Raw genomic sequence first — 27,559 nt, 5'->3', positions numbered from 1 at the left:
TAGACGCTCCTGATGGAGCTCTTGTGCAGAATTCAAAACAGATAAAGCTGCTGCAGCCCAATATCCAGTCAACCAATCATTTACATTTCCTTGTCCACCACAGGAAAAACTCAATATAGTTTCTTTTATTGCACTAAGACTATCTGTCATACGGCTACAGTCAGTACAGTACAGTCAGTTATTTATTTATGTGTACAGTATTTATTTGCACTAGTGATGGTATTTTCCCAGGTTGTTTTTTTACTGTCCATCTCATTATAGTTACATAATACAGTGTTTGTTTTGCACCACTTCCTTTCTTTTTCTTAATGTGTACAGTTGTCTCCCACATGTTGTGTGTTCTTTGTAGTGTAGTCTATTTCTGTCCCCTGGGGACAAGTAAAGTTTGAATTGAATTGAATTGAATAGAATTGAATTGAATTGAATTGAATTGAATTGAATATGCCCCATGGAAGTGCTGAAATAAAAATAAAAGTTTGAATTGAATATCACATTAAAGAAAGTCTAGAGAGAACATTTGCAGATATATAGGTGATATAAAATAACCTGAAATATGATAGGCCACTGAACCAGTTTGTCAGATTTCTGTGGGAATGCTTAAATGTTCATATCAGAAAATAGCACAGGCTGGAACACACATACAAGACCAGACAATAAGTTTTTTTCCCCCTATAATCCCTCTGCCTCTCCTCTCAGACTTGGCCCCTTCTCCTTTTTTTTTTTTTTTTTTTTTTTTTTTTTTTAAATTTTTTATCCCCTTTTCTGTCCTTTGAGGAGAAGTGCGGTGGGCAGTATATCTCACAGCTCCTTGCTGGCCACAATCAGCTGTGTTGTTGGTGTTTGACCCTGCTGTTGTGGCCGAGCTCAAGAAACAGAGGAGAAAATCAACGTCACACCGACGGGGTCTGTGGAGCGCGTTATTATCGCGTCCTTATTGGCAGTCTGCTCAACAACCTGCGGTCACTGCAGACACACGATTAACAGCGGGAATACAACAAGACACACTAACAGCTCGAAGGATGTCTGGCATCACTGGGAATATGGATTGCGAGGATTGTATATCTTCTGCATATGTGGCCAACAGCACGGAGTTTCATCTGCACTCCACTGTGGATGAGGACGATGAACTTCTGAGATACATCTGGAGAGAGTACTTACACCCCAAGCAGTATGAATGGGTGCTGATTGTGGCTTACATTATTGTGTTCTTCGTTTCACTCATTGGAAACTCGCTTGGTAGGTTCAATCTTTGATATATTTCTTTCCCCACAGATACTTTGAATAACTTTTTCTCTCTCTATTTTTTTGGAGCATATGAAGTAGTGCGTTGCTGCAAAGGAAATGAAATGGAATGGTACAGTAATGAAAGATGTATCATAGTAGACCACAGTTTGTCTTTAATCGCAGTGGTGCAGCTGCTGGTGGAGAAAGCTCAGGGAGGAGACGTCACAGAGCGCAGAGTCTCTCAGTGCAGCCGCAGATTATCAAAGGTAGATTGTATAAATAATATCTCTTAACCTGTATTCCAGAGAGGGAGGCTGTGCGCGTCCACGGGCGCACTTTTCTCGCACTAAAAGAAATGGAGGGGGGGGGTTGTTCTGCAGATTGACGTAATAAATCACGATGTTGTCATTGTTTTGTCTTTTTCTCTCAGTTTCTTTTATTCATTTCATTTTTAATTTTATTTTTTTATTGTGCTGTTCCGCTGCTGTTTTGTAGTTTAGGAGGGAAATGCTGTGCAGAAGGCAAATCTACCATTGAACCTGTGTGTGTGTGTGTGTGTGTGTGTGTGTGTGTGTGTGTGTCTGTCTGTCTGTCTGTCTGTCTGTCTGTCTGTCTGTCGGTCATTGCGTTTTTTTTTTTTTTTGTTTTTTTTTTACATATTACTGTGTAATAGTCCACTGGTGGAGTTTCTGTTACACGCACACACGCACACAGAGAAGTTCGCTTGTGGGACATTTCAGGCGCTCTCGGGGGCCCTCTGGTGGCCACGGGTACTCTGCGGCAACCTGCTGATTTCCCATTTGCAGTTTTATTCATCTCGGCCTCGACTCTTTCTGTGCAGATTTGTGTCGTTCATCTCACTGCAGGAGTCCTCCTTCTTTTATCATCTGAAGGCCATTTTCATCATAAATAAAATCACATTCTTCTGAGGCAGCAGTTATGGCTCAGCAGTTTATCTATGTGCACTTAAGACACGAAATAAATCGATAAATAACACGTGAAATAATCTAAGGAAATTGACGTTTTATTTATACACCATTTTGCTGATGCCAGGCTGTCATGCCACACCATTTAATTCAAGCTAACTTTGGATGAAATCTTGCAGCACAAATAAAACAGAAACTAAAATACTTAATGATTTTACATATTTAAAAGACTCTTTTTTTATTTTTTTATAAAAAGCTTTTTAATAAAAGCTCTATAGTTTACTCATCAATAGTACTATCTTTAGGAGCAACACAAATGTCAAATGCTGCAGACAACTTAGCAATAATCTATCCTGCCTTACAGCTCAGTCCAGCAGGTCTCACAATCTAATGGACTGATCGACTGGCAATAACACAGGCACGGCACAAGTTATGACAGAAATGAGACATAGTTTCAATCAGCAGTTTCAATCAACTCTGTAAAGTCATTGGGCTCCTGGATTTGATCCTCACAGCACAGAAGACTCCAGTAATACTGCAGACTTATCCTTTGTACTAAACTCAAACAGTGTGAAAGCCACAAACAGGCAACTACACCAGTAAGTCTTCTGGCTCCCACAGAAAAGAGCAAATGTAAAAAAAAAAAACAAGATATGCCTGTTAATATGTTTTACTCTTCCAGTGGGCCTCCTGTGTCTAGAGATAATTGGTTCAACTGCAGCTTCAATAATTATTCCATGTGTAGAAGTTGACCAGAAGATTAACTTGTCTTTTTTTTTTTTCTTTTTTCCAGTGAAATTTGCTTTTTTTTTTGTCTAACAAATCGAGGGGATGCTATGGGGAGAGCTGGCATGTGGTTTCATCAGGCAGGCCATTAGTTCCAGAGCTACAGCTGACAGGTGGTCATTATAACTGTCTCCATTAGATGAAATGCAAACAGCAGAATCAAAAGGCTTTTAAAATGATCTTAGCGTCTCTTTCTTTGTGCTTTTGTGCCCAAAACATTGTTTTCTATTGATGTTTGCAGCAGCTTTACCTAAAACTGGACACAGAGATGCCACCACAGTTTACTCACGGTAACTCTTCAGTAAAACCTTAAGATGTGAGGAAAGCCATTTGTCCCCTTCAGACTTTAGGAGAAGAGGGAGGAAAAAACATAACTCACGTTTAATCACTTTAACTTGGTTGTTTTTGTTTTGGGATGTTAACATTTTAACTGCATGTTCTTCCTTACTTAAAGCTGCTATAAGCAAAATGTTGATCTGAAAAAATCAATGTATGTTAAAAGGGATGCTTGTAAATGCACAGAGAACTATTACCTGATTCTGCAGTGGACTTCAGCTCCATGAAGCATTTTAGCATCTTTCAGGTAATTATTTGTTGTCTTGGTTTGATTCTCATCAGCATCATTTCCAGCCCTAACAGGGAGGAAAAGCTCTGATAAACCCTCTGTATGCTGCAGGCCCAGCACAAGACAGCAAACCGTAAACATTAGCAACTAGCTGGAAAACACAGTGGAGCCTGGTCTTAGTTTCATGAGCAACTCAAAATTAATGATAGTGTTGTGCAAACAGGCAACCCTAAAATGCCAAAGAAAAAAAAAAATCAGCTAATGCAGGTTTAATTAATAAGCCAATTACCTGTATGCCCAGAGGTGGCCAGCAGGGGCCAATTTAGATAATAGGTAATGTATTATAATAATTTATTTTATTTATGTTTAACATGAATTTCCCTTAGGGGATAAATAAAGTGTCTATCTATCTATCTATCTATCTATCTATCTATCTATCTATCTATCTATCTATCTATATGCCGCCAAATGTGCTACAAGCTGATCTCCACCTGTTAGATATTATAGAGTACCAAAGTTCAGCCACTATTTTAATTGTGACTATAAAAGCAGGAGATCAAAGAGGAGCTGTGTCTTTTTTTCAGTTCAATTCAAGCAGGTGTATATAATTGTTTCTGTGGCAGCCACCCATAGGCCAGAGCACACCTAGTGCAAGTTTATAGGCGTCAATTACTTCCTGGTTTGCGATGAGTTCATTACTTACAGACCTCAGCTCATTCTTTTTTTTGTGTGTGTGCCAATGTCTCAGATCTGGCTTGCTGACGGAGGATTTCATCTTGTGTTGTGCTGAAATCAAACAGCATTTTTAAAAAAGAACTAGTTCCCAACTGGCCAACCTGCAAAACATGCTAATGTGTACTCATAAACTTAACTTTTCTATAATAATTCATAATCTTTTATTAATTGTAATGGTGAAAGCAAATGTCCAAAAATGTGAGTATGTAATAGCAAATGCATGTGGTCAGAATGGATAATGGAGGAGATCTTTAAAACCGTTTATATGCACAAAGACTCATTTTCCACAGAGACACAGTGATGGAATATGGATGCAGCCATCCAAACTGAACTTATCACTGTGTAGGATATAAAAGAATAGCAGCACAATTCATTTGCAACAGTACCTTTTACTCATTTCTGATAGTGTATAGTAGCTACCTGGTGTTTGTTAGAAGCCCCGTTGTTATACCCTGGGTTGGACATTGATTACATTTCCATTTATGTCATGGAAAGCACTCCGGGCTCAAAAGCACTTATATGTTATACTGTATTTTTGTCCATTATGGGATGTTGTGTAAATGCTGCTCCATTTTTCCTCACAGTTGACTGATTGTTCTTTAATATGTTTTGAGCCAAAAGCCTGAGCAGAACTTGCAGTATGGTCTGCAGCATTAGTTACCACAACAACGGAGAGCTGTTTGAATTCGAGCCACCTCAGTGAGACCAGATCAACCCCACTAATCCTGCTTTGTGAGAAAGGCTCCTGTTTTCATGGCTAATTTGATAGTAAACAGTTGCCTACTTAAACATGCAGTGGAAACAAAACAACACGCACATCCGGTTGGATTGCGTTTGTGGCCGCCGGCTGGCATTAGATTCCAAGGCTTCGGGAGTAGATTCTTGGGGAAATGAAGTCAGCTGTGATGTGGATGGATCCTTTGGTCAATGGCTTTATGTCATATATTTCCATTGGCCCTTTTTACTACTCTTTCAGAGTTTGTTTATACAAAGATTTTGAATTATAATATACTGAAAGTCAAAATTTTGTTGTTCAAGAGCCTGAAAATGATGGTGCTGTGAATTTAATGGATTTAATGGAATATTTCGACCTCACAGAAATCTTTTCTTGGGCTTTGTTAAATAAAATGGGTTTCACCTCGATGAAGTTAGACTGAAGTGTGCTTGAGTTTTTGATGTGGCAGCTGTAAAAAAAATTTTGGGATGTGTACACTCTCCATGCTGCTTGTCCCAGACCTGAAATGAAATGGCTTTGAGACTGTAATTTTCCTCAGTGGTTTGACGTGATTTGAAATAGGATGCTGAGACAGGACTTAACATTGAGAGGGACTTGATTAAAGAGGTCAACAATGGGCAGGACAAAGAATAGTCACTGAGGATCAATCAACTCCTCCATCATCTGTTTTTTATGGCAGAGGACGAAAAAGAGATGTGTTGCCATTCCCAGGCCTAAGCTCTGTTATGTTTGAGCCTTTGGCAGCAGGAAAAACAGTGGCTGGCAATGCTGTTACAAACTGACGATCAGACAAGAACCTCAAACGCACTTGTTGATGATATAGTAATTGGTAGCTTGGCAGACCTGCAGCTTGATCGAAAGGCTTACACAAAACTCCAAACTAAAAAATATTGCTGAAGTTGTTTTGTGCACCCATGGTGCAGGAGTCTTTAGAATACTTTACAGTAAGTCAAATAGTACTTCTCTTTTGTATATTGCATAAGAAGTCATGTCCTTACGCTGCTTCTATAGAGGCAATGCATGCGAAAATCGGGAGGAGCTGTTGTTGTGCAATCGACTGCACAAACAGATTCAGAAAGAGTTCACTGAGGAAACTGCAGCAGGATGAATTGAAGAGATGGGCTGGTTAACATGAACTAATCAAGCACACAACTGTGTGAATAACACACGTCATAACCATTGCAAACCTGTCTGCAGAAGACCATAATGTCCTGTCAAGTATTCTTGATTTTGATCGGGTTCGGCTAAGAGCAACGGCAACAATTACATTTTCAGTATTGCCACCACTGTTGTTTGGCACCAATTATTAGTCTATATTGGTGTTATGTAGATATGACAATTAGAGTACTTTATAATTATTTAAGAAAATTTTTACAATTCTCAGCTTTTATTTTGAAGGCCAGTGGCACAAAACAGAGAGTTATATTGTTGCTGGTCCTCAGATTCTCCAATCCACATGTTGAAGTGTTGTTGGGCAAGACACTGAAGCCAGCACCTCGCAAAGTAGTTCCCTGCCATCAGTGTGAATGAAAGGCAAACTGAATTGCCTTGGATAAAAGCACGATATAAATGCTGCTATTTATTCTCTTTTGTGTGTGATTGATTAGTAGCACTGACATTCACTGGCTTGTTCATCAGCTGTTTAGCTGCTTGCTGACTGGCAACATCTAATCATAATCATACAGGTGTACAAGGTGACCATTACAGCCGCTCACTGCTACTCTGCCCATATGTAAACTCATGCCAATGCTGTTTGTTGCTGCAGCTCCCTCCACCGCCTAAACCTCCTCCTTACTGGTTACATTTTTGTACTGTTATTGTTCATTTAACTTACACTGACTGGTGTTCATATATGTGTTTATGAAATTGGATGAGTTTAAAAGCACAAACAGTACATTTTCTAAGAAGCATCTTATTTTGGTAGCACTGTCATTCAAATTTTGATCTTGAAGATTTATTTTTTGGCAACACTATCATGGCAGATGTTCACACCACATGTCTTTATGAAAGACATAGGAGTTGTCCTACTTTCCATTCCAAATAAAATGGCTCCATGTCCGTCCACTGCTGTTTGTGGAAAATGTTTATAACAATATAGTCTTACTTCTTATATTGTAGTTACAGTATAATAGTTTGTAGGCCTACATAAGATGTCATATATGTGCACACAAATTCCAGAAATTTGTATCAGTATTTGTATCAGTATTTATGAAATACTGGGAAAAAATAATCTCCAACTGGAAAATACTTACAGCAAATCTTTACACTATCTTTGTCATTCTTAAGACAGAAAGGTGGATGTGGGTGGTTGTGCTTGAATAAATGTGAATCTATTAGTCCTCTGGGGATTTATTGTTCGTCTGAGTTTTCGTGACAGTGCCTGTAACATCGTGGGGAGCTGTGAGAGATACACTGAGGAAGAACAGGAGGTTACTTGCGTCTTAGTCCGCGGAGCAGAGAAAAGAAATGTCCGTCTATCTTCACTAGCTGTTGATTTGCAAAAGAAGAAAGTGGAGGGAGAATGTTTGTTTGTTTGTTTTGCCCTTTCTTCATGTGTGTAAAATCACTAAAAATACCTTAATTAATTCACAAACCAAGCAAATGTTTTGATTGGCTCAGATGTTATCATTAGATGTTGTTATAATATTTTGACTATCTTTAGGTTTTCATTGCAGATGCAGTGATTGGATCATAAAAATGGTGCATAAAAAATAATGTCATTGAATATATTCTGTGTTTGTTACAGCTACGGTCTAGATTTTTCATCATGCTTACATAATTCATTGCAGGTCTACAGTATAATATCTATATTTTAAAGATTTGTTATCGTCCAATGGGGCTTCAAGGCTTCAAGAGAAACATTTGTGCTAAATAGATCTGACAGCAGTTGGTCAACACCAGTGAATTCACACATCACTGAAATAACAAAGAGCCATAGAAAACAGCCCAAGTCTGGTACCACAGTAAAAAATGCCACAGGAAATGCTCTGTGCACCTGTGACTCACCTCTACAGGTGTTCTCACTTGTGTTGCCTGATGAAAACTTCTTCTCAGGACTGTGTGGGCATTTACATTTATTTTTGACTATGCCTGATTGACATGACCCCCACACTGCTGTTCCAGCTTTTCAGAGAGGCAAACTGTCATCTCTATCATTCTTATTAGTTTTTGTGTTTGATGATGTAGTGCAAAGATGAACTCGCTCACTCTTTGATTTCAGTGAGGAGCCAGAACTAATATGCTTCTGTTGCAAATGGACGCAAGTTTTTTATTTTATTTTTTTAACCTCACATAGAGTTCACTGTGACTGACATACAAATTATAAGCCCCTCCGGCATTTTGCCATTTCACAGTAGGAAAAGACACAGATGTAATTAACAACAATAAAGGATTAATTCCATTTAGCTGCTTCAGTTTCTATCAAAATATCAGATGTGAAAAAGGCCAATTTGGAGTCAGTTTTGGGGCAGGGGGTAGAACTGGACCCCCCCCCCCCATTCAGGAAATACTAAATGTTTGTATATATTGCTTCAATGCAGTGAGTGCAAGGACAATATTAAGACAATGATATGTTTGTTAAATAGGTAATTAAGTAGCATTAGTAAGTTGTTTAGTAAATTTACTTACTCACCGCTCTTATTTGCATAACTTCCAGCCATAGCAGGCAGCTGTTTCAGACTAAAAGCTGATAATAGTTCCAGCCAACTTTATTCCTAGCACAGGTCTGATCAGACAGAATACTTTATACAGCATTCCAAAACTTAACCATGCGGATTTGAGCCGGTGGGTGTGGTTTCTACTTCATTTCAACATGGCACACAGCATGATACGTCATTTAAATCAATAGCCTGTGGGGCAAGTAAACAAAATACTACATGTACCGTCATACACATGGGTTTTAGTAGCTTAATCCAAATGATGGTAGAGACATACTTAACTGAAATAAGCATAGAAGGCCTCTTCTCTCTGTCTCTTGTGCACTTGAACACCTGGGACCTTCTTGTTACACCCCTCAGGCGAGGTGAGGTGATTGTCCACTCTGCCTGCTGTGGTTCTCAGTCCTGCATCCACCCGTAGGTGGTTCAGTTCATTCACTCTACACAATAAATCAGGATCCAGGTGGTAGAGGCAAATATACATACATAATATAATCCTCCCTGATTTAAAACTTTAAAGTTCTTTCTACAGGGATGTCAGTGTACTATACTTATATTCCTCCTGCATATATATTTCAGGGTGGAAAATCCATTTCTGCTGCTTTTCAGAGACATGCATATTTTCAAGTGTCAACATACTTTTTCCGCCGACCTTACAAATCCTCTATGTCATATTGTACATTCACATTACCGCCCATGTTCCACCGTGTTTGAATTGCTGAAGCATTTCAAAAGCAACAGCTGCGTCCCAGGTACTTACTGTCGGTGTTGGGGAAGTTACTTTGAAAGCATAGCTTTGCAAGCTACCAATTACTTTACACTGGAAGAAGTTGAACTACTGCAAAAGCTACCTGAGGGAGATATCTACTTTGGTTAACTTAAGCTACTTATAAAAAGTAGTTCAAACAACTTTCGGGAAAAAAAAGATCAAACTGACGATGTAAGTTTGATACAAAATTAGAACAAAATAACCTGGCATAATATAAAAAAAGTCACACGCCAGTATATTGCAAAAAAGTGCCACAGTGTTCACAGGTCGCAACAAACCAAAAAACTAAACTACTCCGCTATTCATGGGAAAGTGCTGGAGTGTCAGCCTCGGCGTTGTAAACAATAACTATGCTATGGTATGGTATAAGTATTGCCATGGTGATTCTTCCTCAGACTGAGATTCAGGAGGTGTATCCACCTGTTGCTGTATCAGCATTGAGCAGCACACTTACCTTTTGTGCATGTGCTACGCAACGGTCGAGTGTATGGTGACGACTGCCTGACAAATGCATTACCTGGCCACGCCTTCACAGTGGTCAGGATGAAAGAGAGAGAATCAATGGTAAAATAAATACATAAAAAAAAAAAAAAAGTTTCTATTAAATATGTTAAATATTCATATGGATATGGTGAACTTGACATCACTGTCTACCATGCTCCAACTTCTATGCACCACTCCAGGAGTTAGCAATCCCTCCTTTACCCCTACGCAAGCACATGCTCCTGGAGGGATGGTGTAGTCAGTCCACCCTCCTGGCCCAGAGGCTCCCTTGGCTTCTCCACCGATTCTTCGAGTGTCGTCTTTCACTCAGTGTAACTAAACTAAACCACCTCAGCTAGTCTCAGTTCGCCTCCAGCTGCAGGATCCGCTGCCCCCCTTTAAATGCCTACCTCCTGCCTCACCTGCCAACTCCCCTCCAACCTGGCAATCTACACGGACGGAGGCAGCTCTGTGCTGAATTCTTGGTGTCGGCTGTCTCCATCGTCAGATTTGTTAAACTCGCCTGTGTCGTCACATATTGTCTCAGCAGCAGAAAGGTTGAGGATTTTATTAAACCTGTTCCAACACTCATTGACCTTCACCCCTGAGTCCACACTGCAATGATACACGCCGGAACCTTGATGTTATGTCTAGACCATCAGCCCGACTGCACCAGGACATTGAATCGCTACGCTGCACAATTGAGAGTCTGCTGTGTAATGTCCGGCCCCATCCATACTCTTTAAAAGAGCATTTATCAGAAATTTTGATCATTTCAGGGTTAGTCAGGACCTCTACAGTACCCACCCATAAGAAAGAAACCAAGAAACTACTGTCTAATGTTATCCATTTTATAGTTTTTAATCCTCCCTAGGCCTTCCCTACACCTCAGCAAGACCCTTCCCACACTTCTCCCCATATAGTCTCACCATCTGATCATATTCCCTTCTGGCCTGTATTTCCTCCACTGCTACCCAAAGTCCCAAATATATTATATATACTGCTCAGTGTAAGATCTAAGTCATTTGTGTGAAATTATTCTTTATTATCACTGAATCTGGATATTTATATGATAACAGAATTGTGGGTACAATCTGAGACTTGTACTCCTTTATTAGAAGCCTCTGCTCCTGGCTACTTTTTTTTTTTCATCATCTAAAACTTTTGGGAAGGGGTGAGGGGGGTCTTATAGACATTATAGACTCCCTAAATCCTCCTTTGACTTCATAAATGAACCCTCTGAGCTTCTGTCAATAATCCTACCCAGGTATGACAGGTTTTAAATTTTAGGGGATTTTAATATTCATGCCTGCTGCACCTCTAACTGTCACAGTTTTTTCCATGATTGATTCTTTTACTTTCTCCCTCTCACCACTCATTGTCAGGGCCATACTGCTGCTCTTGTTTTGTCTTATGGTCTTACATTATCTGACATATTCTGGTCCTCGTATTTCACAGTTGTATCTTCTTTTCTTCGGCTTTACCAACTTCTTTTAGCAGCTCGCATATACAGTTAATAATTATTAATTTTGATATATACACTCACTCATTATAATATTTGTCCACACCTTTCCAGGCAAGAGAACATGTAAATTTAAAATGCTACCATGTCATGAAGTTATTAACCTACTGTTCCTGTCATTTATAGTTAACTCTGCGAGTTCTGTGCTTGTTGGACTCATTTAGTTGTATTTCCATAACCATTAGAGGTTGTTCGTTTTATCATAATTTATTTCATCTGTTGCATACTCCCTCTGTCAAAGTTTGGTACTGCATTCATCTATTCTTTCACTGTGGCGTCGTTGTTTGTGTAGTTAGTGTTGTTTTGTTGTTGTGGCATGCTTTGTTAATTCCGCATGTGCCGTCAAGTGCTCTGAGGTCCGCAAAAGCAGCTCTGCTGGTGGTTCCTAAATCCAGACTATATAACAAAGGTGCCATCCAGGCCCCCAAACAATCCTCCAGAGGAGAGTAGGATGGCTAATTGCCTCTTAATTAAGTCCCTTCCTTAAACACGCTTTTATGCCTTTAGCCTTCCTGTGATCCTCTGTCTTACTGCTTACTTACTGCTTTAGATTTTTTTTGTTAAAGCTGCTAAACTACTTTGAAAAGTGCTACAAATAACGTTATTATCATTATTATTATTACATAAATTTTCTTTCAAGATACCAAGTTTTATAATGATACCAAATGTGTATGCTTTTGAATAAATGATGCCCAGCACACAGTTTTCTGTTTGCTTTTTCTCATTAGCAAGCAACAGTGAGACATAAGTTAAAATTCAAATTACTGTGTATGACTTTAGACTTTTACAAGACTCAATTATGTCAAATCCCATATAAACTTTCTGTTTTGCTATTTGCTGATGAAGTCTACTTAACAGAGGCAGAAATGTGGTTTATTCTATTTTTCTATGTAAGGCAAAACACTGGTTTATTTTTATTAATTTGTCATCATACATTTGTCGTATATTAGATATTGAATCAAGATACATTTGATGTATTGTGACATGTTCTGTTGGTTGGATAATAGATACAATCTCATATTAAATCTCATATTTTTGATGTGACTTTTTAACCAAATCTGACAGTTCTGGACACTGGATTACAGTTACGTCATTACGTAGTTGCTGTGTAGATTGGGGTGGAACTGCATTTTGCATAAATGGTACATATGCACACTATGACCTTTGGCTGCTTTCCACAGTCTTTATCTGTATATGGCAATGGATTTAGCTTCACTAAAGATTCACCATTAACTTTTTAGTTTGTTTTTATATTTTCTACTACCCAATAAATGTTGAAATCCATTCACGTTTGATCTGACAGAAGGTCACAGATTATTATGTTCGCTTGATTTGCTTTCATTATCAGAGAATCAAATTTGGATCTTGGGGGTCTTGTCTTACAATTTCAAATGAATGGAGACGCTGTCATGGCAGAGGAGGTCATCCATGAAGTAAAATTAATAAATAATTTAGGTAATGTGATCATTCACCAGTGATCATTATGTAAACGAATTGCTTAAAGAAAATGCATATAATCAAAAGAGCTGCTTAAAAATGATAAACGAATTTATGAATGTGAAAACACTTTACTGTGACAGTTTCAGCAGGAAATGTCACACTAACACATTAAAATTTAATTGTCTCTAAGTGATTTCTAAAGAGAGAATAGTTTGCCAGCAGGATCAGCGATGTAAACAGGAATGTAACTAGATTTTAATTCAAACTGTGATTGACAGCATGCCTTCAAGACAGTAGTGATTAACATTCAGTACCCTGGAATAATGTGATAAATATTTGCCTTTATTGAGTCTCTGGGCTGTCTTTGATTGTGCATCATTGTCAGTTTGTTTTGCAGTGTGGAAAAACCGTCACATGCGCACCGTGACCAACTATTTCATAGTGAATCTCTCCTTTGCTGATGTCTTGGTCACCATCATCTGCCTGCCCGCGAGTCTCGTGGTCGACATCACAGAGACGTGGTTCTTTGGAAACACTCTTTGCAAAGTCGTGCCTTATCTGCAGGTAAGAGATTAGCATCTTCTTTTGAACCAGGATATTAGAAATATTGACCAGATCTAAACCGCTCTTTTATGAGTTTTATGAACAGAGGGCAAGACTCTTGTTTCTGTTATTCATATATTTTTCTTTCTCTTAATTCATGGGGGTAAAAAAACCTCCCAGGAGATGTGCACTGTGTGAAACCTTTGATGTTATCCTGTGGTGATTTGACGCTTTGGGCAAGATTTTTGCCTCCTCCATTTTTTTTTTACATTCTATTGCAGCATCAACCCCAACAGATCTGCTGAAAGAAAATCATCCAATTTAAATCACACCGTAGGCCACAATACATCTGTACTGAGATGCTGAAATCCTACACTATCCTCTCTATATCAAAGTGAATTTGATCACAACCATGTCACAGAGTGTCCTTCTGAATCACTGACGTACACAAGATTTTCTGAATGGATGCAGCTGTAAACCACAGGGATCATGTGGACTAACAAACGTCTGAGCCCCCTTCTGTGCTCGCTGCAATCTTACCACACATATCGCACCTCGTGGCACTGGATTAGCAGTCCATTTGAAGGTCTCGATGATCACATTCACCCTGCTTGCTGTTGTGTGATTTTCTGCTGTATTGTTACTGCTGCTGCTGTAGCAGCACTTGCATGGACTATACATCCTGCTGCTTTTATGAGGCCAACGAGGTCCATTCAGGAGCTGATTGATTGTATTATAGCTAAAAAACCGACTTTGTAGTGAGACTGTTTTGTTTCCAAGGTTAAGAATAATTTTTTAAATAAAACTTAAGTACTTACTTATTTTACTTCATTTGCTTGCATTTAAAAAAAAAAAATGAAAACGATTAGTTCTCAATTGCAAAAAGATGTCATAATCAACACTTAAAGTTCAGCATTTTTAAAATTAAAAAGCAACATATATGTGTCAGCTTTATAAGCAGATACAGCAGTTTAAGGAAGTTATTGTTAAGAACATATATTTTTTCTCTTGCACTGTTTTATTGATTTGTATTCAGGCCGTAAACAGGTCTTTGTGTTAAGTCTTACCTTCCCTTGCACCTCTTTGTATGGCGACTGAGGAGCAAACACTGGTACTCACCATAGACTGTAAATAAAGATGGACGTAGCCTCTGTGACGTCACCCATCGGTTTCTGCGGCGCGTTTTTGAAGCTCAGAGCGGGCTGTTCTGCTGTCGCTAGTACCTGAGTCCGCTGAACTCAATACTCGATATCCCAGGGGTTACCGACATTTCTCCAACTGTCAACAAATTCCATTAAAAGGGACAAACCAGCAGTTCACTTTCTGACTTCCTGACCCTTCCCAGCACTAAGCTGATACGTGTAGGTTCCTACATACTGAAGATAGAAATCTCTCAACCATGTGCAACACCCTGAAACTGGATAAGAGCATCTCCAGCGTGGGAAGTTTCTCATGCATCAACATGTCACATCGGAAGTGGGTCCAGTTTCCTCATTCCATAATTGAAATCTTGCTTCATCTGGTCTTCTGTAAGAGCAACGGCATTTAGATCGTGGTGAGTGTAGACTGAGCTCCATCAAGGTGACAAAGAAAAAAGCCCCCCCCCCCCAAAAAAAAAAAAAAAAAAACTGAACCCTGCTAATCTTCACTCTGATTCTCTCTCATGTGGGACTTTACAGAGCTGGTGATTAATCGTAGGCCATTATCTTTCAGATAAAATGGACTAACTCTGTCTGTGCTTGACCTCCAGAAAGGTTCAAACCTGTTTTAGTGCAAGCCAACATTTTGGTGAATAGAAGTTATTGCTGTTCTGATTTGCCTTGGAAGTAAAAAAAAAAAAAAAACACAGATAAAATCAGTCATTGTGATGCTACATTCTTCACTACACTGTCTGCCCTGATGCCTCCAGTGAAGGACTGCAAAATTTATCAAAGATGTTTTACCATTCAGGCTTTTTAATACTAACCATACTTTGTCTGTGGGAAATTGCTCTGACTGCAAAAAAAACAGGTATGACAGAGATACAACACATTTAAGTCTTCAATATCTCTGTTCTGATCTCTACATATCTTTGGTCTCAAAATCTAAATGACTGTGTTCTGCTGCAAGTGCTGACAGTTAAATAGGACGACTGTTGGCTAAAGACTTGCATTAGAGCAACGTAATGTCTCAGAGATTTAAAACAAAGTCCCATCAACTGTATATTTTGAAATAATGCTCCTCATTAATGTGTACTATTGCACATAATCACCCCAAACTATGTTAATATCAAATTCAGGTGAATATCTCTGGTGTTACAGCTCAGCTGCAACCATGAATAAAAATAAGAAGCTGTGGGATCTATTTTCTGGGTCCTGACTTTAGAGTTCTGAAAATACCTTTCCCAAAATAGTTCAGTCACTGTCTAACTGGTGCTTCTTTTTTTTCTTTTTTTTTCAGACCATCTCAGTTTCTGTATCAGTCCTAACACTGAGTTGTATTGCCCAAGACCGGTGGTATGCTATCTGCCACCCATTGATGTTCAAGAGCACTGCCAAGAGGGCTCGCAAGAGTATTGTTGTCATCTGGGTTGTATCGTGCATCATCATGATCCCTCAGGCTATTGTGATGGAGTGCAGCAGCCTGCTGCCTGAACTCACAAACAAGACCACTCTGTTCACAGTCTGTGATGAACACTGGGGAGGTTAGTTCTCACAATCCTCCCTGAACACATAAAAACACTGAGCCAGACTTCTCACTTCATTAGGTTAGAGTAAACCTGGCAGGCTATCCATTCGATACCTTCGAAATTGATTGCTCACAGAAGACATGGTGGACGCACCTTCCGCAGCTGCAGGTTGAACGCGTACACCACTACAAGTCAACAAAGCTCAACTCCAATGGACTCAAAGTGCAACACAAATACTCCCTCAAAACTCTGAACAGGTTAGCAAATTAGTACTGACAACAGCCTGAGAAACAGAATCACTGGAGCGATGTTTTAATCTTTAGTAAAAATACTATGATTCCCCCGTCGGTATGTGGAGACAGGAGCAACTGATCTCGGGCTACAGATTAAGATGCAGATGATTAATAATATTCAATTCAATTCTATTCTATTTGTATAGTGCCAAAGCTCAACTTACATTATCTCAACGGTGAGGTCAAGACCTGACAATATGCCACTGTAATACACAAAAGTTTTGATCATGTAACAAGAATTTTAGTTAGATTTTCAGATAAATACTGCACCATAACAGGCCTACAAGGACTAACTTCCACTAACCTGCAATGCAATGCACAAACAATGCTTTTCTTTCAGCCAACAAAATCCACAGTCTTAGAATTGAGAAGGCTGCATGCTTTTGTTTACTTCTATGTCAAGCTGAAGACCCGTTGTTTTAGAAAATTACTGTGCATTTTGGGAGATAAGTCTAAATGTAAATGTGCTGTGCAAGAACAGAAAGACTGACAGGCTTGGCAACAGTAACTGAGGGGGGTGGGTCTTAGGGAGAGATCATGCAGTTAGTTTTCGAACCAATTGTAATGATGTTTGTTTTATTTTCTCAACAGCCGAGATCTACCCAAAGGTCTATCATACCTGTTTCTTCATTGTCACCTACTTTGCACCGTTATGTCTCATGGTCCTGGCGTATATCCAGATATGTCACAAGCTGTGGTGTCAACAGGTTCGCATTGTTTTTAAAAAAATAAATTTTTGTCAGCTCAAAATCTCAGGGTGAACTGATCTTCTTCTGGCAGGTTTACTGTGCCTGATGTATGCACATGTTTTATTAACAGATTCCTGGAAGCACATCAGTGTTGCAGAGGAAGTGGAGGCCCATGCAGTGCTCGGCTCCGAGTCTGGGCCGAGGAGAGTCCGTCAGGGTCAGGACCAGCACGGTGTGTGCTGAGATCAAACAAGTCCGAGCCCGACGCAAGACAGCTCGCATGCTGATCGTGGTGCTCTTTGTTTTCGCCCTGTGCTACCTGCCAATCAGCGTGCTCAATGTCATGAAAAGGTAATAACCTCTCGAGCTCTGCTGCTTCAAGGATCAAAAGACATTTAAGCAGAGAGAGAGATCAAGAACAGAGGCTGTGATAAACCAGGGCTGACATTTTACATCTATTTTTTAATTAGGAGCTCACCTTGGTAGTTTCATGTATATTTACACGACTGAAAGGACTGAATTGTTGCTTGTTTTTTGCCCTCCTGAATTCAATTTGTATGATTCGTAGTATAGCGTTAAAAGCCAAACTGAAAGAATCTGCAGCTGATACCTTGTCCTGCTTTACCTGCAGAGTCTTTGGGACTTTCAAAAACACAAATGACAGAGAAACAGTGTATGCGTGGTTCACTTTCTCACACTGGCTCATATATGCCAACAGTGCAGCAAATCCCATCATCTACAATTTCCTCAGTGGTAAGTTTGTAACTTGTCTCATCACCTATACCAGTTGAATGAGCTCATCACTGCCCTCTAGTGGACAGTTTTGAAACAAACATACAACTCTGCTATAAATTCCTCATCTGATAATGTGTTGTAATATGTGAGACAAGATTATATTTATCACAAACATTTCTCACATGAATTCAAAGATGCTATTACATTTTAATGGCTTTGATAATGGCATATACATCTTAGCTATTACTCATAATGTATCAAAAAAGAAATGAAATGTGATGTATTTACAATGAATCCAGAGTCAATCAACTCTTGTAAACATCGGTCGCTGATAAAATTGTCGGTCTTAATGCTTATGAACCCTGAAAAATGTTGTTTTTGATACAAGTCGTAAGGAAAAAGTTCAAATTGAAAGTGTGATTCATGTTTCTCCCATTTTCCCCCAGGGAAGTTCCGCGGGGAGTTCAAAGCAGCCTTTTCTTGCCATTGTCACGGCCAAGGCCAAAATCAAACACAGGGGATAAGGACCAGAACGAGCACAGACAGCCGAAAATCTCTGTCAACTCAAGTAAACAACATGGACAATGTGTCACGCATATCAGATCAGATAGTGTAGTCTTAAATTCTGGATGGGGAGTTCTTAAGACCAGCTCATACTTCAAAGGACAGACTTATAACTGTTTTCTGAAGACTGTCTCACTTCTTTTACATGGACAGGAACACAGGGCATGGCAACGACTTGTAATTCACAGAAACTCTATTTATTATTTAAAAAAAAAACATTTGAATGTTTAGTATTTGATAACATACAGTATATCATATATATTTTATGATATAAAGTCAAGTGACATGATTTTCAGTTGCACATGCTTTTATTGTATTGTAAATGTACCATTTTGTGTTTATAACTTTATATTTGGTTCAGTGGCCAGAATCAGTATTGCAGATTATGAGGTTATGGGTTTTTACAACAATAGAAGAGCAGTTGTTATAGATAATAGGTCTTATAACTGCTCAGATTTGTAATTTGTCTCCTCAATTAGTTTATGTCCATCTTAAGTCTTCAGTGTAAATGCCCATGAATGGATGATAATGTGCATCAACATGTAAATGATGCTCAATCAACCATCATAAGCATCCATCAAACTACTGAATATTCAAAGGAATTTTATATTCCTTTTATTGCAGCTGCAAATTTGACCACTACTGTATGTCTTGCAAGAAAGTGAAATTAAGCATCATAAATAATGAAAACAAGACCTTCTCTCTGATCAACAACCGTTGAATTCTTCAACACTGGGTTGAAGTGACATGGAGTCAATCAGAGGTGTCCAAGCTTCAAAGATCCAGTTTGAAATGCGATGAAATGCTTGTGTCTGTCACCTCTGCTGACAGCTGCAGAGCCCAGCAGGCACTGTCGTCTCAGAAAAGCAGTGGCTGTCATGAAAACCAAATATCTTTTTATTGATAGTAAGCTACACTTTAGAATGTGCAGTCAAGAAACATGTCCTGAAATGTGCTTCAGAGATTTGTTAAATGATCCACAATATCAGTCCTCAGTATGTGTTTCTGACAACAGTGTTGCCCTTGTCAACTGTTTCAGATTTCCTTTCTAAATGTATTTTTATTTAGTGGAATATCAGACTAATTATCCAAATAAATCAATCCCAGGTAAAAACAAAACAAAACAAAAGCTTATAAATGTATTTGCATATACATTGGTTTGCATAAATAATGAAATTATGCCACCAGAATTACAGCCAATGTTATCTATTGCCATTTATTTTATGATAGGCCTTTATAATATCTTAGTTTAAATGAATATTCATCATGAAAGCCTTAAATATGAAAACACAAAATATCACAGCTACTTGAAATAATCACAAACTAGTCTCATCAACAAGTTTCACAGTTCCTCAAATACTTTTATAATCTTCCTCTCGACGTTTACAGTGACTGATTTCTATATTGATCCTCACTTTTTTTCATAATCACATTTATACAGAGTTCATTTTCAAAAAGTGACAATGATAGTTTCATTACACCATCATAGTATTAGAGTCTGATCGCTGTCATTCGCCATACCCAACCTTTCACTGTACCCAGTTGTTACCTCAACAAGTGACTTTGCTACGACGTTGTTTAGTTTTGGCTACATGACTTTCATAGAAAAATAAGTTAATTACTCGTCATAACTTCATTTATTTTGAAGGATAAATAAATGTGTATCTTTATCTGAGAGTACATGTTTGAGTGTGAGTCTTTTACAGAGATTGAGTTGGCGTCCAGTGAACCCAGTCAGGAAATTACTCTATTGAACTAAACAAAATGTGTGACAGTGCTCTTCCAGGAACACCTGGTTCACACTCAAACACATTCACATCTGGACGGTGCCCAGTACAAAGGCCTTGCTCAAGGGCATCTCAGTGATGAAAATGAAGCAGTTAGTCTTTTCCTTTCGCAACAAAAATCCTTTGTGCTTGTCCAGGGACTGAATTTCAATCTTCTAGTCTCAAGCCTGTTTCTTCTATATAATATTACTTAAGGAAGGACAGTGGAACTCCACCACAATTCCTCCTGCTCTCTCAGCTGTCTGAGTCCCGTTGAATAGTTCAGATACTTCAAAGCTAATATATTCTTCTCATGAATATTTATAAATTGTTAAATGTCGTATCAGCTAATGAGCCAGCATATGGGTGCAAAAATTATTTTTGTCCTCAAACATTAAACCTCAGACCCTGATTCCTTGGTAGTTGTGTCTCCATGTCCGCATGGCGTTTGTGCTGGCAGCAATTAGACCCAAAAGCAATGAGAGAAGGAATATTAAAGCGGCCTCTCCACACAGTCCCATGCAGATTAAATACCAAAAACAAGCTTGCTGTCAGGGGAGCTTTCCATTAGGGCGTATCACTGAAACACCGAGGGAGATGGATGGAGTGCAATCAACTGATTCGAATGGACCCGTTCACATCGGAGATTTCATTCAATGTAATTGCAGCTTGGGATGCAGATCAACAAACCTAGAGCACATCAAATTCTCACCAAACAAAGCAAATGGATATAAATGTTATGAAATGGAAAAGTTGTTCAAGTAATGATATTTGACATAAGCAAACACAACAACATGTATTAATCACCACTGTAATCAGCAGTATAGATAAAGTCTTCTTGCATATATCCAAATTGACACGAAATAGATAAACAAAAATTATGTGGAAACGTCTTGTCGAGTCAAGATAATCAAAAAAAAAAAAATTAAGCTGAAAAGCAATCAGGAAAAGAGAAGAGTAATACGAAGGAATTCCACAAACAAGGAAACAAACACTGTAATTTTGCAATAACAGAAAACAAAGACAGGAAAATTTCTGTTGAGTGATTTATGGGCAAAGCTAAACTTTATAATTACTGTCACTTGTGATGATGAATTGAGATTGCTATAAACGAGATTCTAATTGGTCAAAAATCTGCTTGTAGAGCCAGAAATGTTTCATTAGGGGTATTTACGTGTGAGAGTAGATTTGTAAGTCTTGGTAGATTCTAACTTTTAAGTCTACATGAAGATATTGCATTGAATTCTGTGTTGTTTCTGCATAGACTATTTTTTGTAAAATGTATGGAGTCCACTGTATTATGTGTATTGCAACTTAACATTTTGACATGCACTTTATGCCTTTTCTCCTTTTATTTATTTGCGTCTGTATTTGACTTCAATGTGAACCATGATCAGTATCAGAAACTTTACATTTTCTTACTGTAAGACAATCATTTGTTAATCACACTTTTAAAGTCAGAACTTTCATTTCCCATCATGTGTAAAATAATTTTTTGATCTGAAAATCAGACTAAATGTCTGTAAACACCAGTGATGATGGCTACTCATTGTGATGAAATGTTTCATTCTGCACAGATGTGGTTTGTTTACAATGGAAAACCTTAAGAACACCAGTATTTTTCAGCATTTTGTCAATGCTTTATGAAAATTTTACATATCTCATATTGGAACCTCCATGTGTCTCTTTGTTTTTTCTTTTTGAAAGCAGCTGTATACTCTGTTGTTTTAAAAAGAAAATCTTTTATCTCTATAAATAGTTACTCAGTGAATGTGTTTCAAATCTTTTGTGCGTATTAATCACACTGTAATATGACATGGCAAGTTTTTGAGTGCAGTTATATTAGAAGTTAATTCCAAATCATATCATGCTACCAAGCTATATTTCTGTGTTTTTTTTATCTAAATTTGTAATAGTCCTTGTTTACTTCATTTCTTATTTTTTTTTCACTGATATTGCTGTTTTTCATTTTGTTTTGCTTTTCCAGCTGAACAGGAAGAGGACACATCTTCTGCATGATCAGGAAACAGTATTGAATTTTTGTAATTGGGTTTTCATTTCATACAGTGAATGACTGTAACCAAAATCATCATGTGAATCTCTGGCTGAAATTAAGACATAAAAAGTCATGGTGTTAGCAATCATCTTTTTCATGTTCAATTCATTTATTCATTTATTTGGAAACAGACTTTCTGATGCTTGTGCATTGTCTCCAATCCGAGCTTCACCCAGTTATCCCATCATGTGTCCTCAGCTCGACCTTCTCAGATTGCTTCATTAGTTCCTTGACTTGATATTTCTGATCTAGTGAACTCTCTTCTTTCTTGTGGTGGGGAGCAGATTGTAAAGTGGTGCATAATGAAATTAACAGCAACATCTCAAAAAAAAAAAAAAGTAAATATGTTAAGTTCAAAAATGTTTCCGTAAATGTGGTAAAAAAAAACAAAACAAGAAACATAATTTTTAACATTATTTGGAGCGAAATGTGTGTGAAAAATTGCTGTTAATTTCAATATGCACCACTTTACAATCTAGGCTATACATTGTGTCTGTTGTCCTGCACATCTTTCATCAATAAAGTATCTGCCTATATGGTTTATCTTTTTATCTTTGAGTCCAGTCTCTCTCCAAAATGCACATGCAGTACAGTTACAATGAATTTTTCTGTTTAAATACACCAACGCAACGCTGAACCAGAGTTGCCAAGGGTTGCATCCAGTACATTTTCTTTAGATAAACAAAGTGAAAACAACCAAATAAACACAATATGGTTTAAGGCTGCAATAACTTATCTTGTTTTACCAGTAGAGGTGGAGTAGAAACAAGCTGTGAACACAAGTCTGACACATGTTAGCAGCAACATTATCATTCATTTGGAATTGTGTTTCTGGAAACCAGGTGAATTTATGTTCAATATTCAGACTCATTTGTAGCTGTTTTTGGTCTCCATTGACTCCTGAGGGGGAAAAATATTGCTCTTTAGTTGCATTATGTTCACCAGCTAGCTGCTAACTTTGGTGCTGAGTAGGTGAAATTAGCGTACCATTGTTTTTAAGAACTTAATCATGGAAAACACCTGTATCCTGTGTCTGGAAACAGGCTGATAACAGCAGTGAGAGTGAGCCAAAACAGTTCAGTGGCAACCAAAAGAATGAGCTAAAAGACACTAAAATGCTGTGTAGAGCTGAGTGGAACCACAGAGTCGAGTGATAATTGTCTGTTGGTTCATGAGCCAGCCCTCTCACATACAAGTAGTCATATGATCCACTGTATATAAGAATATTAATGATTGGTGCTTGAAAGTATAGAGTTTCAAAAATACTGATATCTTACAAAATCCACTTAGACAATTTTTTCTTTTGAACCAGCAGATCACAGGTCATAAACTGGCGTCTCTGATCTCAGCACACCTTAATTACGTAAATATGTCATGTTGTCAGTTTTTAGAGCTGCTTAAACATGTCAGTAACAACTTCAGCAATAATTCTGGTAGTTAATTCCTACCTGGAAAAAAATACACTGACACCTAAGAAAAATGGGACTCGCACACACTATGACTACGTCAGTACAAAATATTTGTTTTTGTTGTTCTTTGTTTGTTCTTTTTTGGTGTGTTTTGTCCGTATATTGTGGGTGTCATTTCATTACACTGTGCAGGGTACAACCTCCAGTAAATGTGTTACATCCTGTTGACTGTGGGTGGTGTGTCCCAGTTTAAGTGCATCAACATCGAGAGGCACAGATCAGCTGCAGGAGAGTCTCAGCTGTCAACTCCCAGCTTTACAACAGCTATCATGCAGCTGACAGGTCTGGAAGCTGCAGTCATCCTTGGTGAGTCTATAGTCAACTGTCACTATGTGAAATACCAGATTATTTTTTTTACAGTAAAACCATAAAACTTAACGTCACTGTGTGTTATCAGGGGATGTAACTAAAGCTTAGGCTTCAAACTAGAGTTTCATGTCTTGTAGTTTATAATAGTACAGTCAACCAAAGTTTGTTGTAAAAATTTATTTGTTTTGAACCAACCTTTTCTACAAAATGTTTTAATCATTGTGATGTACTTGTATTTCAGGGATTGTTATTCCTCAGATATCCAGCATTTCATCTGCACCTTCTGACTGTTTGGCCGCTGTGGATATCTGCATGTCAGATTTATGCACGAGGGAACGGGCATTTTACGGCGGCATCTGTAACAGTAAAAGAGACATATTTCCAATTTACTATCCCTGCTGCAGGGGGCTGGAAAATGATGTTTTACTATACAAGTAACGATTACATTTCCTCAGGAAGCTCAGGACATGAAGCTATTTAACCGAATTGCACTTCTCAGAGTATGGCTTAAATGTAATAACTGAGGCAGTAGCCTGGAGCAAAGTCTATATAACTAAATAAATAGATAATAATAATAATAATTAGGACGCCTTCACCTGCCCTTAAAATAAATGTCTGTTTTGACATTAGGTTCCAGTATTAAGATTTTGTCTATAGCTATATATCTACATCCTGAAATAATCAGAGCAGCAGGAACTTAGGAAACACCTGTTGCTCAAACAAGAGCTCAGTCCCTTATGGAAAATCCTGTTTTTCTGCTTCCCTCTTGTGTTTGTGTCATTCAAGATGAAGGCTGCCAAATAAAAGGCTCAGAGGTCTGTAACATGACCATCCAGACCATACTGGACCGATTTCCCTCTCTGCGAGGGTGTGCGTGCGCCTGGGAGGGCGAGCTTTGTGACTCCATACAAGCTCTGGCCACACAATGCCACAAAAAGCCAGGTGCAGTATTCTCAGTACTCTCTGCGATAAGCATTTACAGCTGAAATGACATTTTTGTTTACCAAAGGCAATCTGATGTATGAGCAAACACTGTTGTGCTGCAGAATGGGTGTCATGAACAGCAGATTGGTTTTAATAGGCATTTGTGGTAGTAGCTAATTAGGTTTTCTATTATTTGTACAGCAAATCAACAGAAGAGGAGCCCAGTGATGGACTGGAAGTCAAGCAGTTTGATAGGCTATGGTAATTTTTTTAACCTTAGCTGAGAAGATAAAATGACATTGAATTCATTCAATACAAAACTGATATTGGTGAAATCTGAAAACTGATTCAGTACATTTCTTTTCACAGTATATGATGCTGCTGCATCCTGCTTTGACCGGATGAGAGTTTGTGTGAGTGATACAGTTTGCAACAGGTTACTAGCACCTGTTCTCCAGGCGTGTACGGCGGATCCGTGCCACCCTGAGCGCTGTCAGCAAGTGACTCAACACTTCTATGGTGGCATGCCGCAGAATGTTGCAGAGATGCTGGTCATGTGTGAGTGTGAGGCTTCAGATCAGAGCTGCCTGCACATGAGAACTGCTCTGCACAGCGGCACATGTGAAGACGAGACCCGCATCTGCCAGGATACAGTTATCCAGTGTGTTGATGACAGTAACTGCAGGTATGTCCACAGTTATGATGTTGTAAATCACTTTACACTTTTTTATAATTTTCATTTAACCAAGCAATGCTTATTTTCACATACTGCAGATGTGTTGAATATTAAAATGTAGATTTAGAAGTGAACTCATGAATTAGTGGCTCTGGGCTCATTTATTATGTAATTTGACACAGTGCATTGTTATTTTCAGGGCACAGCCACAATTTGCATACAATTAACCTTAAATGTCTACATGCATTTATTAAAAAAATGTCATGTTGTAACACAATGTACTGTATCTGTGTAGTGTCTTCCCAGAGCTAATTGTGCCACATTTTGATTTCAATAACACAATCTATGTGAAATTATAATTAAAATAATGGTCTGTCACAGGATGTTAAAGGTGATGAAATGGTGCTGTGTATATTTTCTTCTCTCTGATTTACTAGAGACCTTTTAAAATCTTTCCAAGCCAAATGTTGGAGCTCTGAAGAGGCTCCATGCAGCGACAGTGACCTCCAAAGTGCCGAATGTTTCACCAGCATGGATCCAGGCCACATCCTCGGTGCAGATTTTGAATGTAAAACAGCCTTTTTAGCCACTTTGGGAACAGCACTTCACCATCCTTGTTCATGCAGAGGCATGCACAATGATGATCTAAAGACATGCAAAATGATTCATGACGTACTTCATAACAGATCATATTTCAGTGAGTATGGATTTACAGGAGAGGCTTTTTAATGTTAAAATGTCTTTCTTGGAAATATTTTTTTTAATATTTTTTTTAACGCTCCTTTTAGTGACGTCTTGGAAAAGCAGCAGTGTTCCTTCTAAACCTCCTGAAATCAATGAATCTGGACATGGTCACACATGGTTACATGGTAAATTCCCATTTGAAATTCAGAGCTATAAACTGATTTTAATATTATTAAAACTTTTATTCATTACTTCAGTTTTCAGTGTATTGAATGTGAAATATTTTGTCTTTTCAGATTATCTACTGTATGCTTTTGCAACTGTGCTACTTTTTGGAGTTGTTGTATTAATACCTCTGGCTGTTGTCAGTAAAATTTGGTAAGTACATCAACAATAAGCCAATGCAAAATATGTGAAATCCTGATATTTAACAATAATGCAATGTATTTCTTTTGTCTTGTAGGATGTTGAGAAAAAGAGATAAAACAAAATTACACCATCCACAGAAAAGCAACTGTGTTGTAATTCTCTGATGTTTATTCATCTATTCATCTACAAATCATCACTTGTTCGGATTTAACACAAAACATTTTAGATGATAACTCTTATCAGAGGGTTTTGAGTTTGTTTCCTAAATATCAGCAGCATTGTGAGACACAAAATCATTTATTTCAGATGTCTTTTGTAGCGTAGCCTGGTCTTGGTAACAGATGAGACAAGAAAGCAAGCAGTCTGAATGTGCTTTATTAATGAAAATCTATTTAAGAGGGTTGATTTAAAACAGAAATACAGTTAGATGGAGATTTTTTTTTTAAAGAAATCTTTGAACTTTTTTTTCTTGAATCTCTAAAGAAACCTTTCTCTGTCTGGTAAATGACAGAGCTTAAGAATCAATCAACTCTCTTCAGTTTTTAATCTTTTCATTTGTTTGACACTGACTTGTGCCATCAATCATTCGACACATCCAGCATGTCTGAGATGACTTCATGTCATCAGTTGTTTTTTTGTGATGATTTATCTGTGCTCTTGGCTTCCACTGTACCTGCTAATAAACATCACTCCAAACACTCACTGTTTGATGAAAATTCTGTGTAATTTAAATGTAATGTAAAAAGCAGGTTTTAAAAGAAAAGTCTGCAGTTTCTCCTTTTAACAAACTGCTTCAAAACTACGCCAAGATCTGCTACATTTTTATAGTGCTTTAAGTCTTTCATATGCAGTCAGTGCTTTAAGAGCCACAGCACATAGAAACAGAACAGAGGGAAGGACAAGGGAAAATCACAACCAGTGATTTGAAGCTTCAGACAGAAACACAGGAGCATATGGGGTCAGGCAATTATA

At 38.2% G+C, this 27,559-nt stretch overlaps 2 protein-coding genes across 2 annotated transcripts; both read left to right on the top strand.

Annotated features, from left to right (window-relative positions):
* Positions 1–756: 756 nt before the first annotated feature.
* hcrtr2 (hypocretin (orexin) receptor 2) lies at positions 757–22,693 on the top strand. The gene is made up of 7 exons (XM_056394761.1): positions 757–1,236; positions 13,228–13,406; positions 15,825–16,068; positions 16,938–17,053; positions 17,166–17,386; positions 17,667–17,788; positions 18,217–22,693. Exons 1-7 carry the CDS (start codon positions 1,020–1,022, stop codon positions 18,384–18,386), a joined length of 1,269 nt encoding a protein of 422 aa, XP_056250736.1. The 5' UTR covers positions 757–1,019; the 3' UTR covers positions 18,387–22,693.
* Positions 22,694–23,767: 1,074 nt separating this feature from the next.
* Positions 23,768–27,285, top strand: gfral (GDNF family receptor alpha like). The gene is made up of 9 exons (XM_056395868.1): positions 23,768–23,931; positions 24,176–24,298; positions 24,721–24,876; positions 25,060–25,119; positions 25,228–25,543; positions 25,972–26,231; positions 26,323–26,403; positions 26,515–26,596; positions 26,682–27,285. Exons 1-9 carry the CDS (start codon positions 23,775–23,777, stop codon positions 26,749–26,751), a joined length of 1,305 nt encoding a protein of 434 aa, XP_056251843.1. The 5' UTR covers positions 23,768–23,774; the 3' UTR covers positions 26,752–27,285.
* Positions 27,286–27,559: the final 274 nt, after the last annotated feature.

This window comes from Seriola aureovittata, chromosome 14 (genome assembly GCF_021018895.1).
Source record: "Seriola aureovittata isolate HTS-2021-v1 ecotype China chromosome 14, ASM2101889v1, whole genome shotgun sequence".
Lineage (NCBI taxonomy): Eukaryota > Metazoa > Chordata > Actinopteri > Carangiformes > Carangidae > Seriola > Seriola aureovittata.
The sequence above is the reverse complement of the archived record's forward strand: the minus strand, read 5'-3'. Positions and strand labels throughout refer to the sequence as shown.

What these genes read in the sequence shown, in the direction of transcription:
- hcrtr2 (XM_056394761.1), top strand. Translation starts at nt 1,020, where the DNA reads ATGTCTGGCATCACTGGGAATATGGATTGCGAGGATTGTATATCTTCT. An exon ending in AAGTCGTGCCTTATCTGCAG is followed by an intron (nt 13,407 to 15,824) that starts GTAAGAGATTAG and finishes TTTTTTTTTCAG; the next exon opens with ACCATCTCAGTTTCTGTATC. An exon ending in CATCTACAATTTCCTCAGTG is followed by an intron (nt 17,789 to 18,216) that starts GTAAGTTTGTAA and finishes ATTTTCCCCCAG; the next exon opens with GGAAGTTCCGCGGGGAGTTC.
- gfral (XM_056395868.1), top strand. Translation starts at nt 23,775, where the DNA reads ATGTGTTACATCCTGTTGACTGTGGGTGGTGTGTCCCAGTTTAAGTGC. An exon ending in GGAAGCTGCAGTCATCCTTG is followed by an intron (nt 23,932 to 24,175) that starts GTGAGTCTATAG and finishes CTTGTATTTCAG; the next exon opens with GGATTGTTATTCCTCAGATA. An exon ending in TGGTCACACATGGTTACATG is followed by an intron (nt 26,404 to 26,514) that starts GTAAATTCCCAT and finishes TTGTCTTTTCAG; the next exon opens with ATTATCTACTGTATGCTTTT.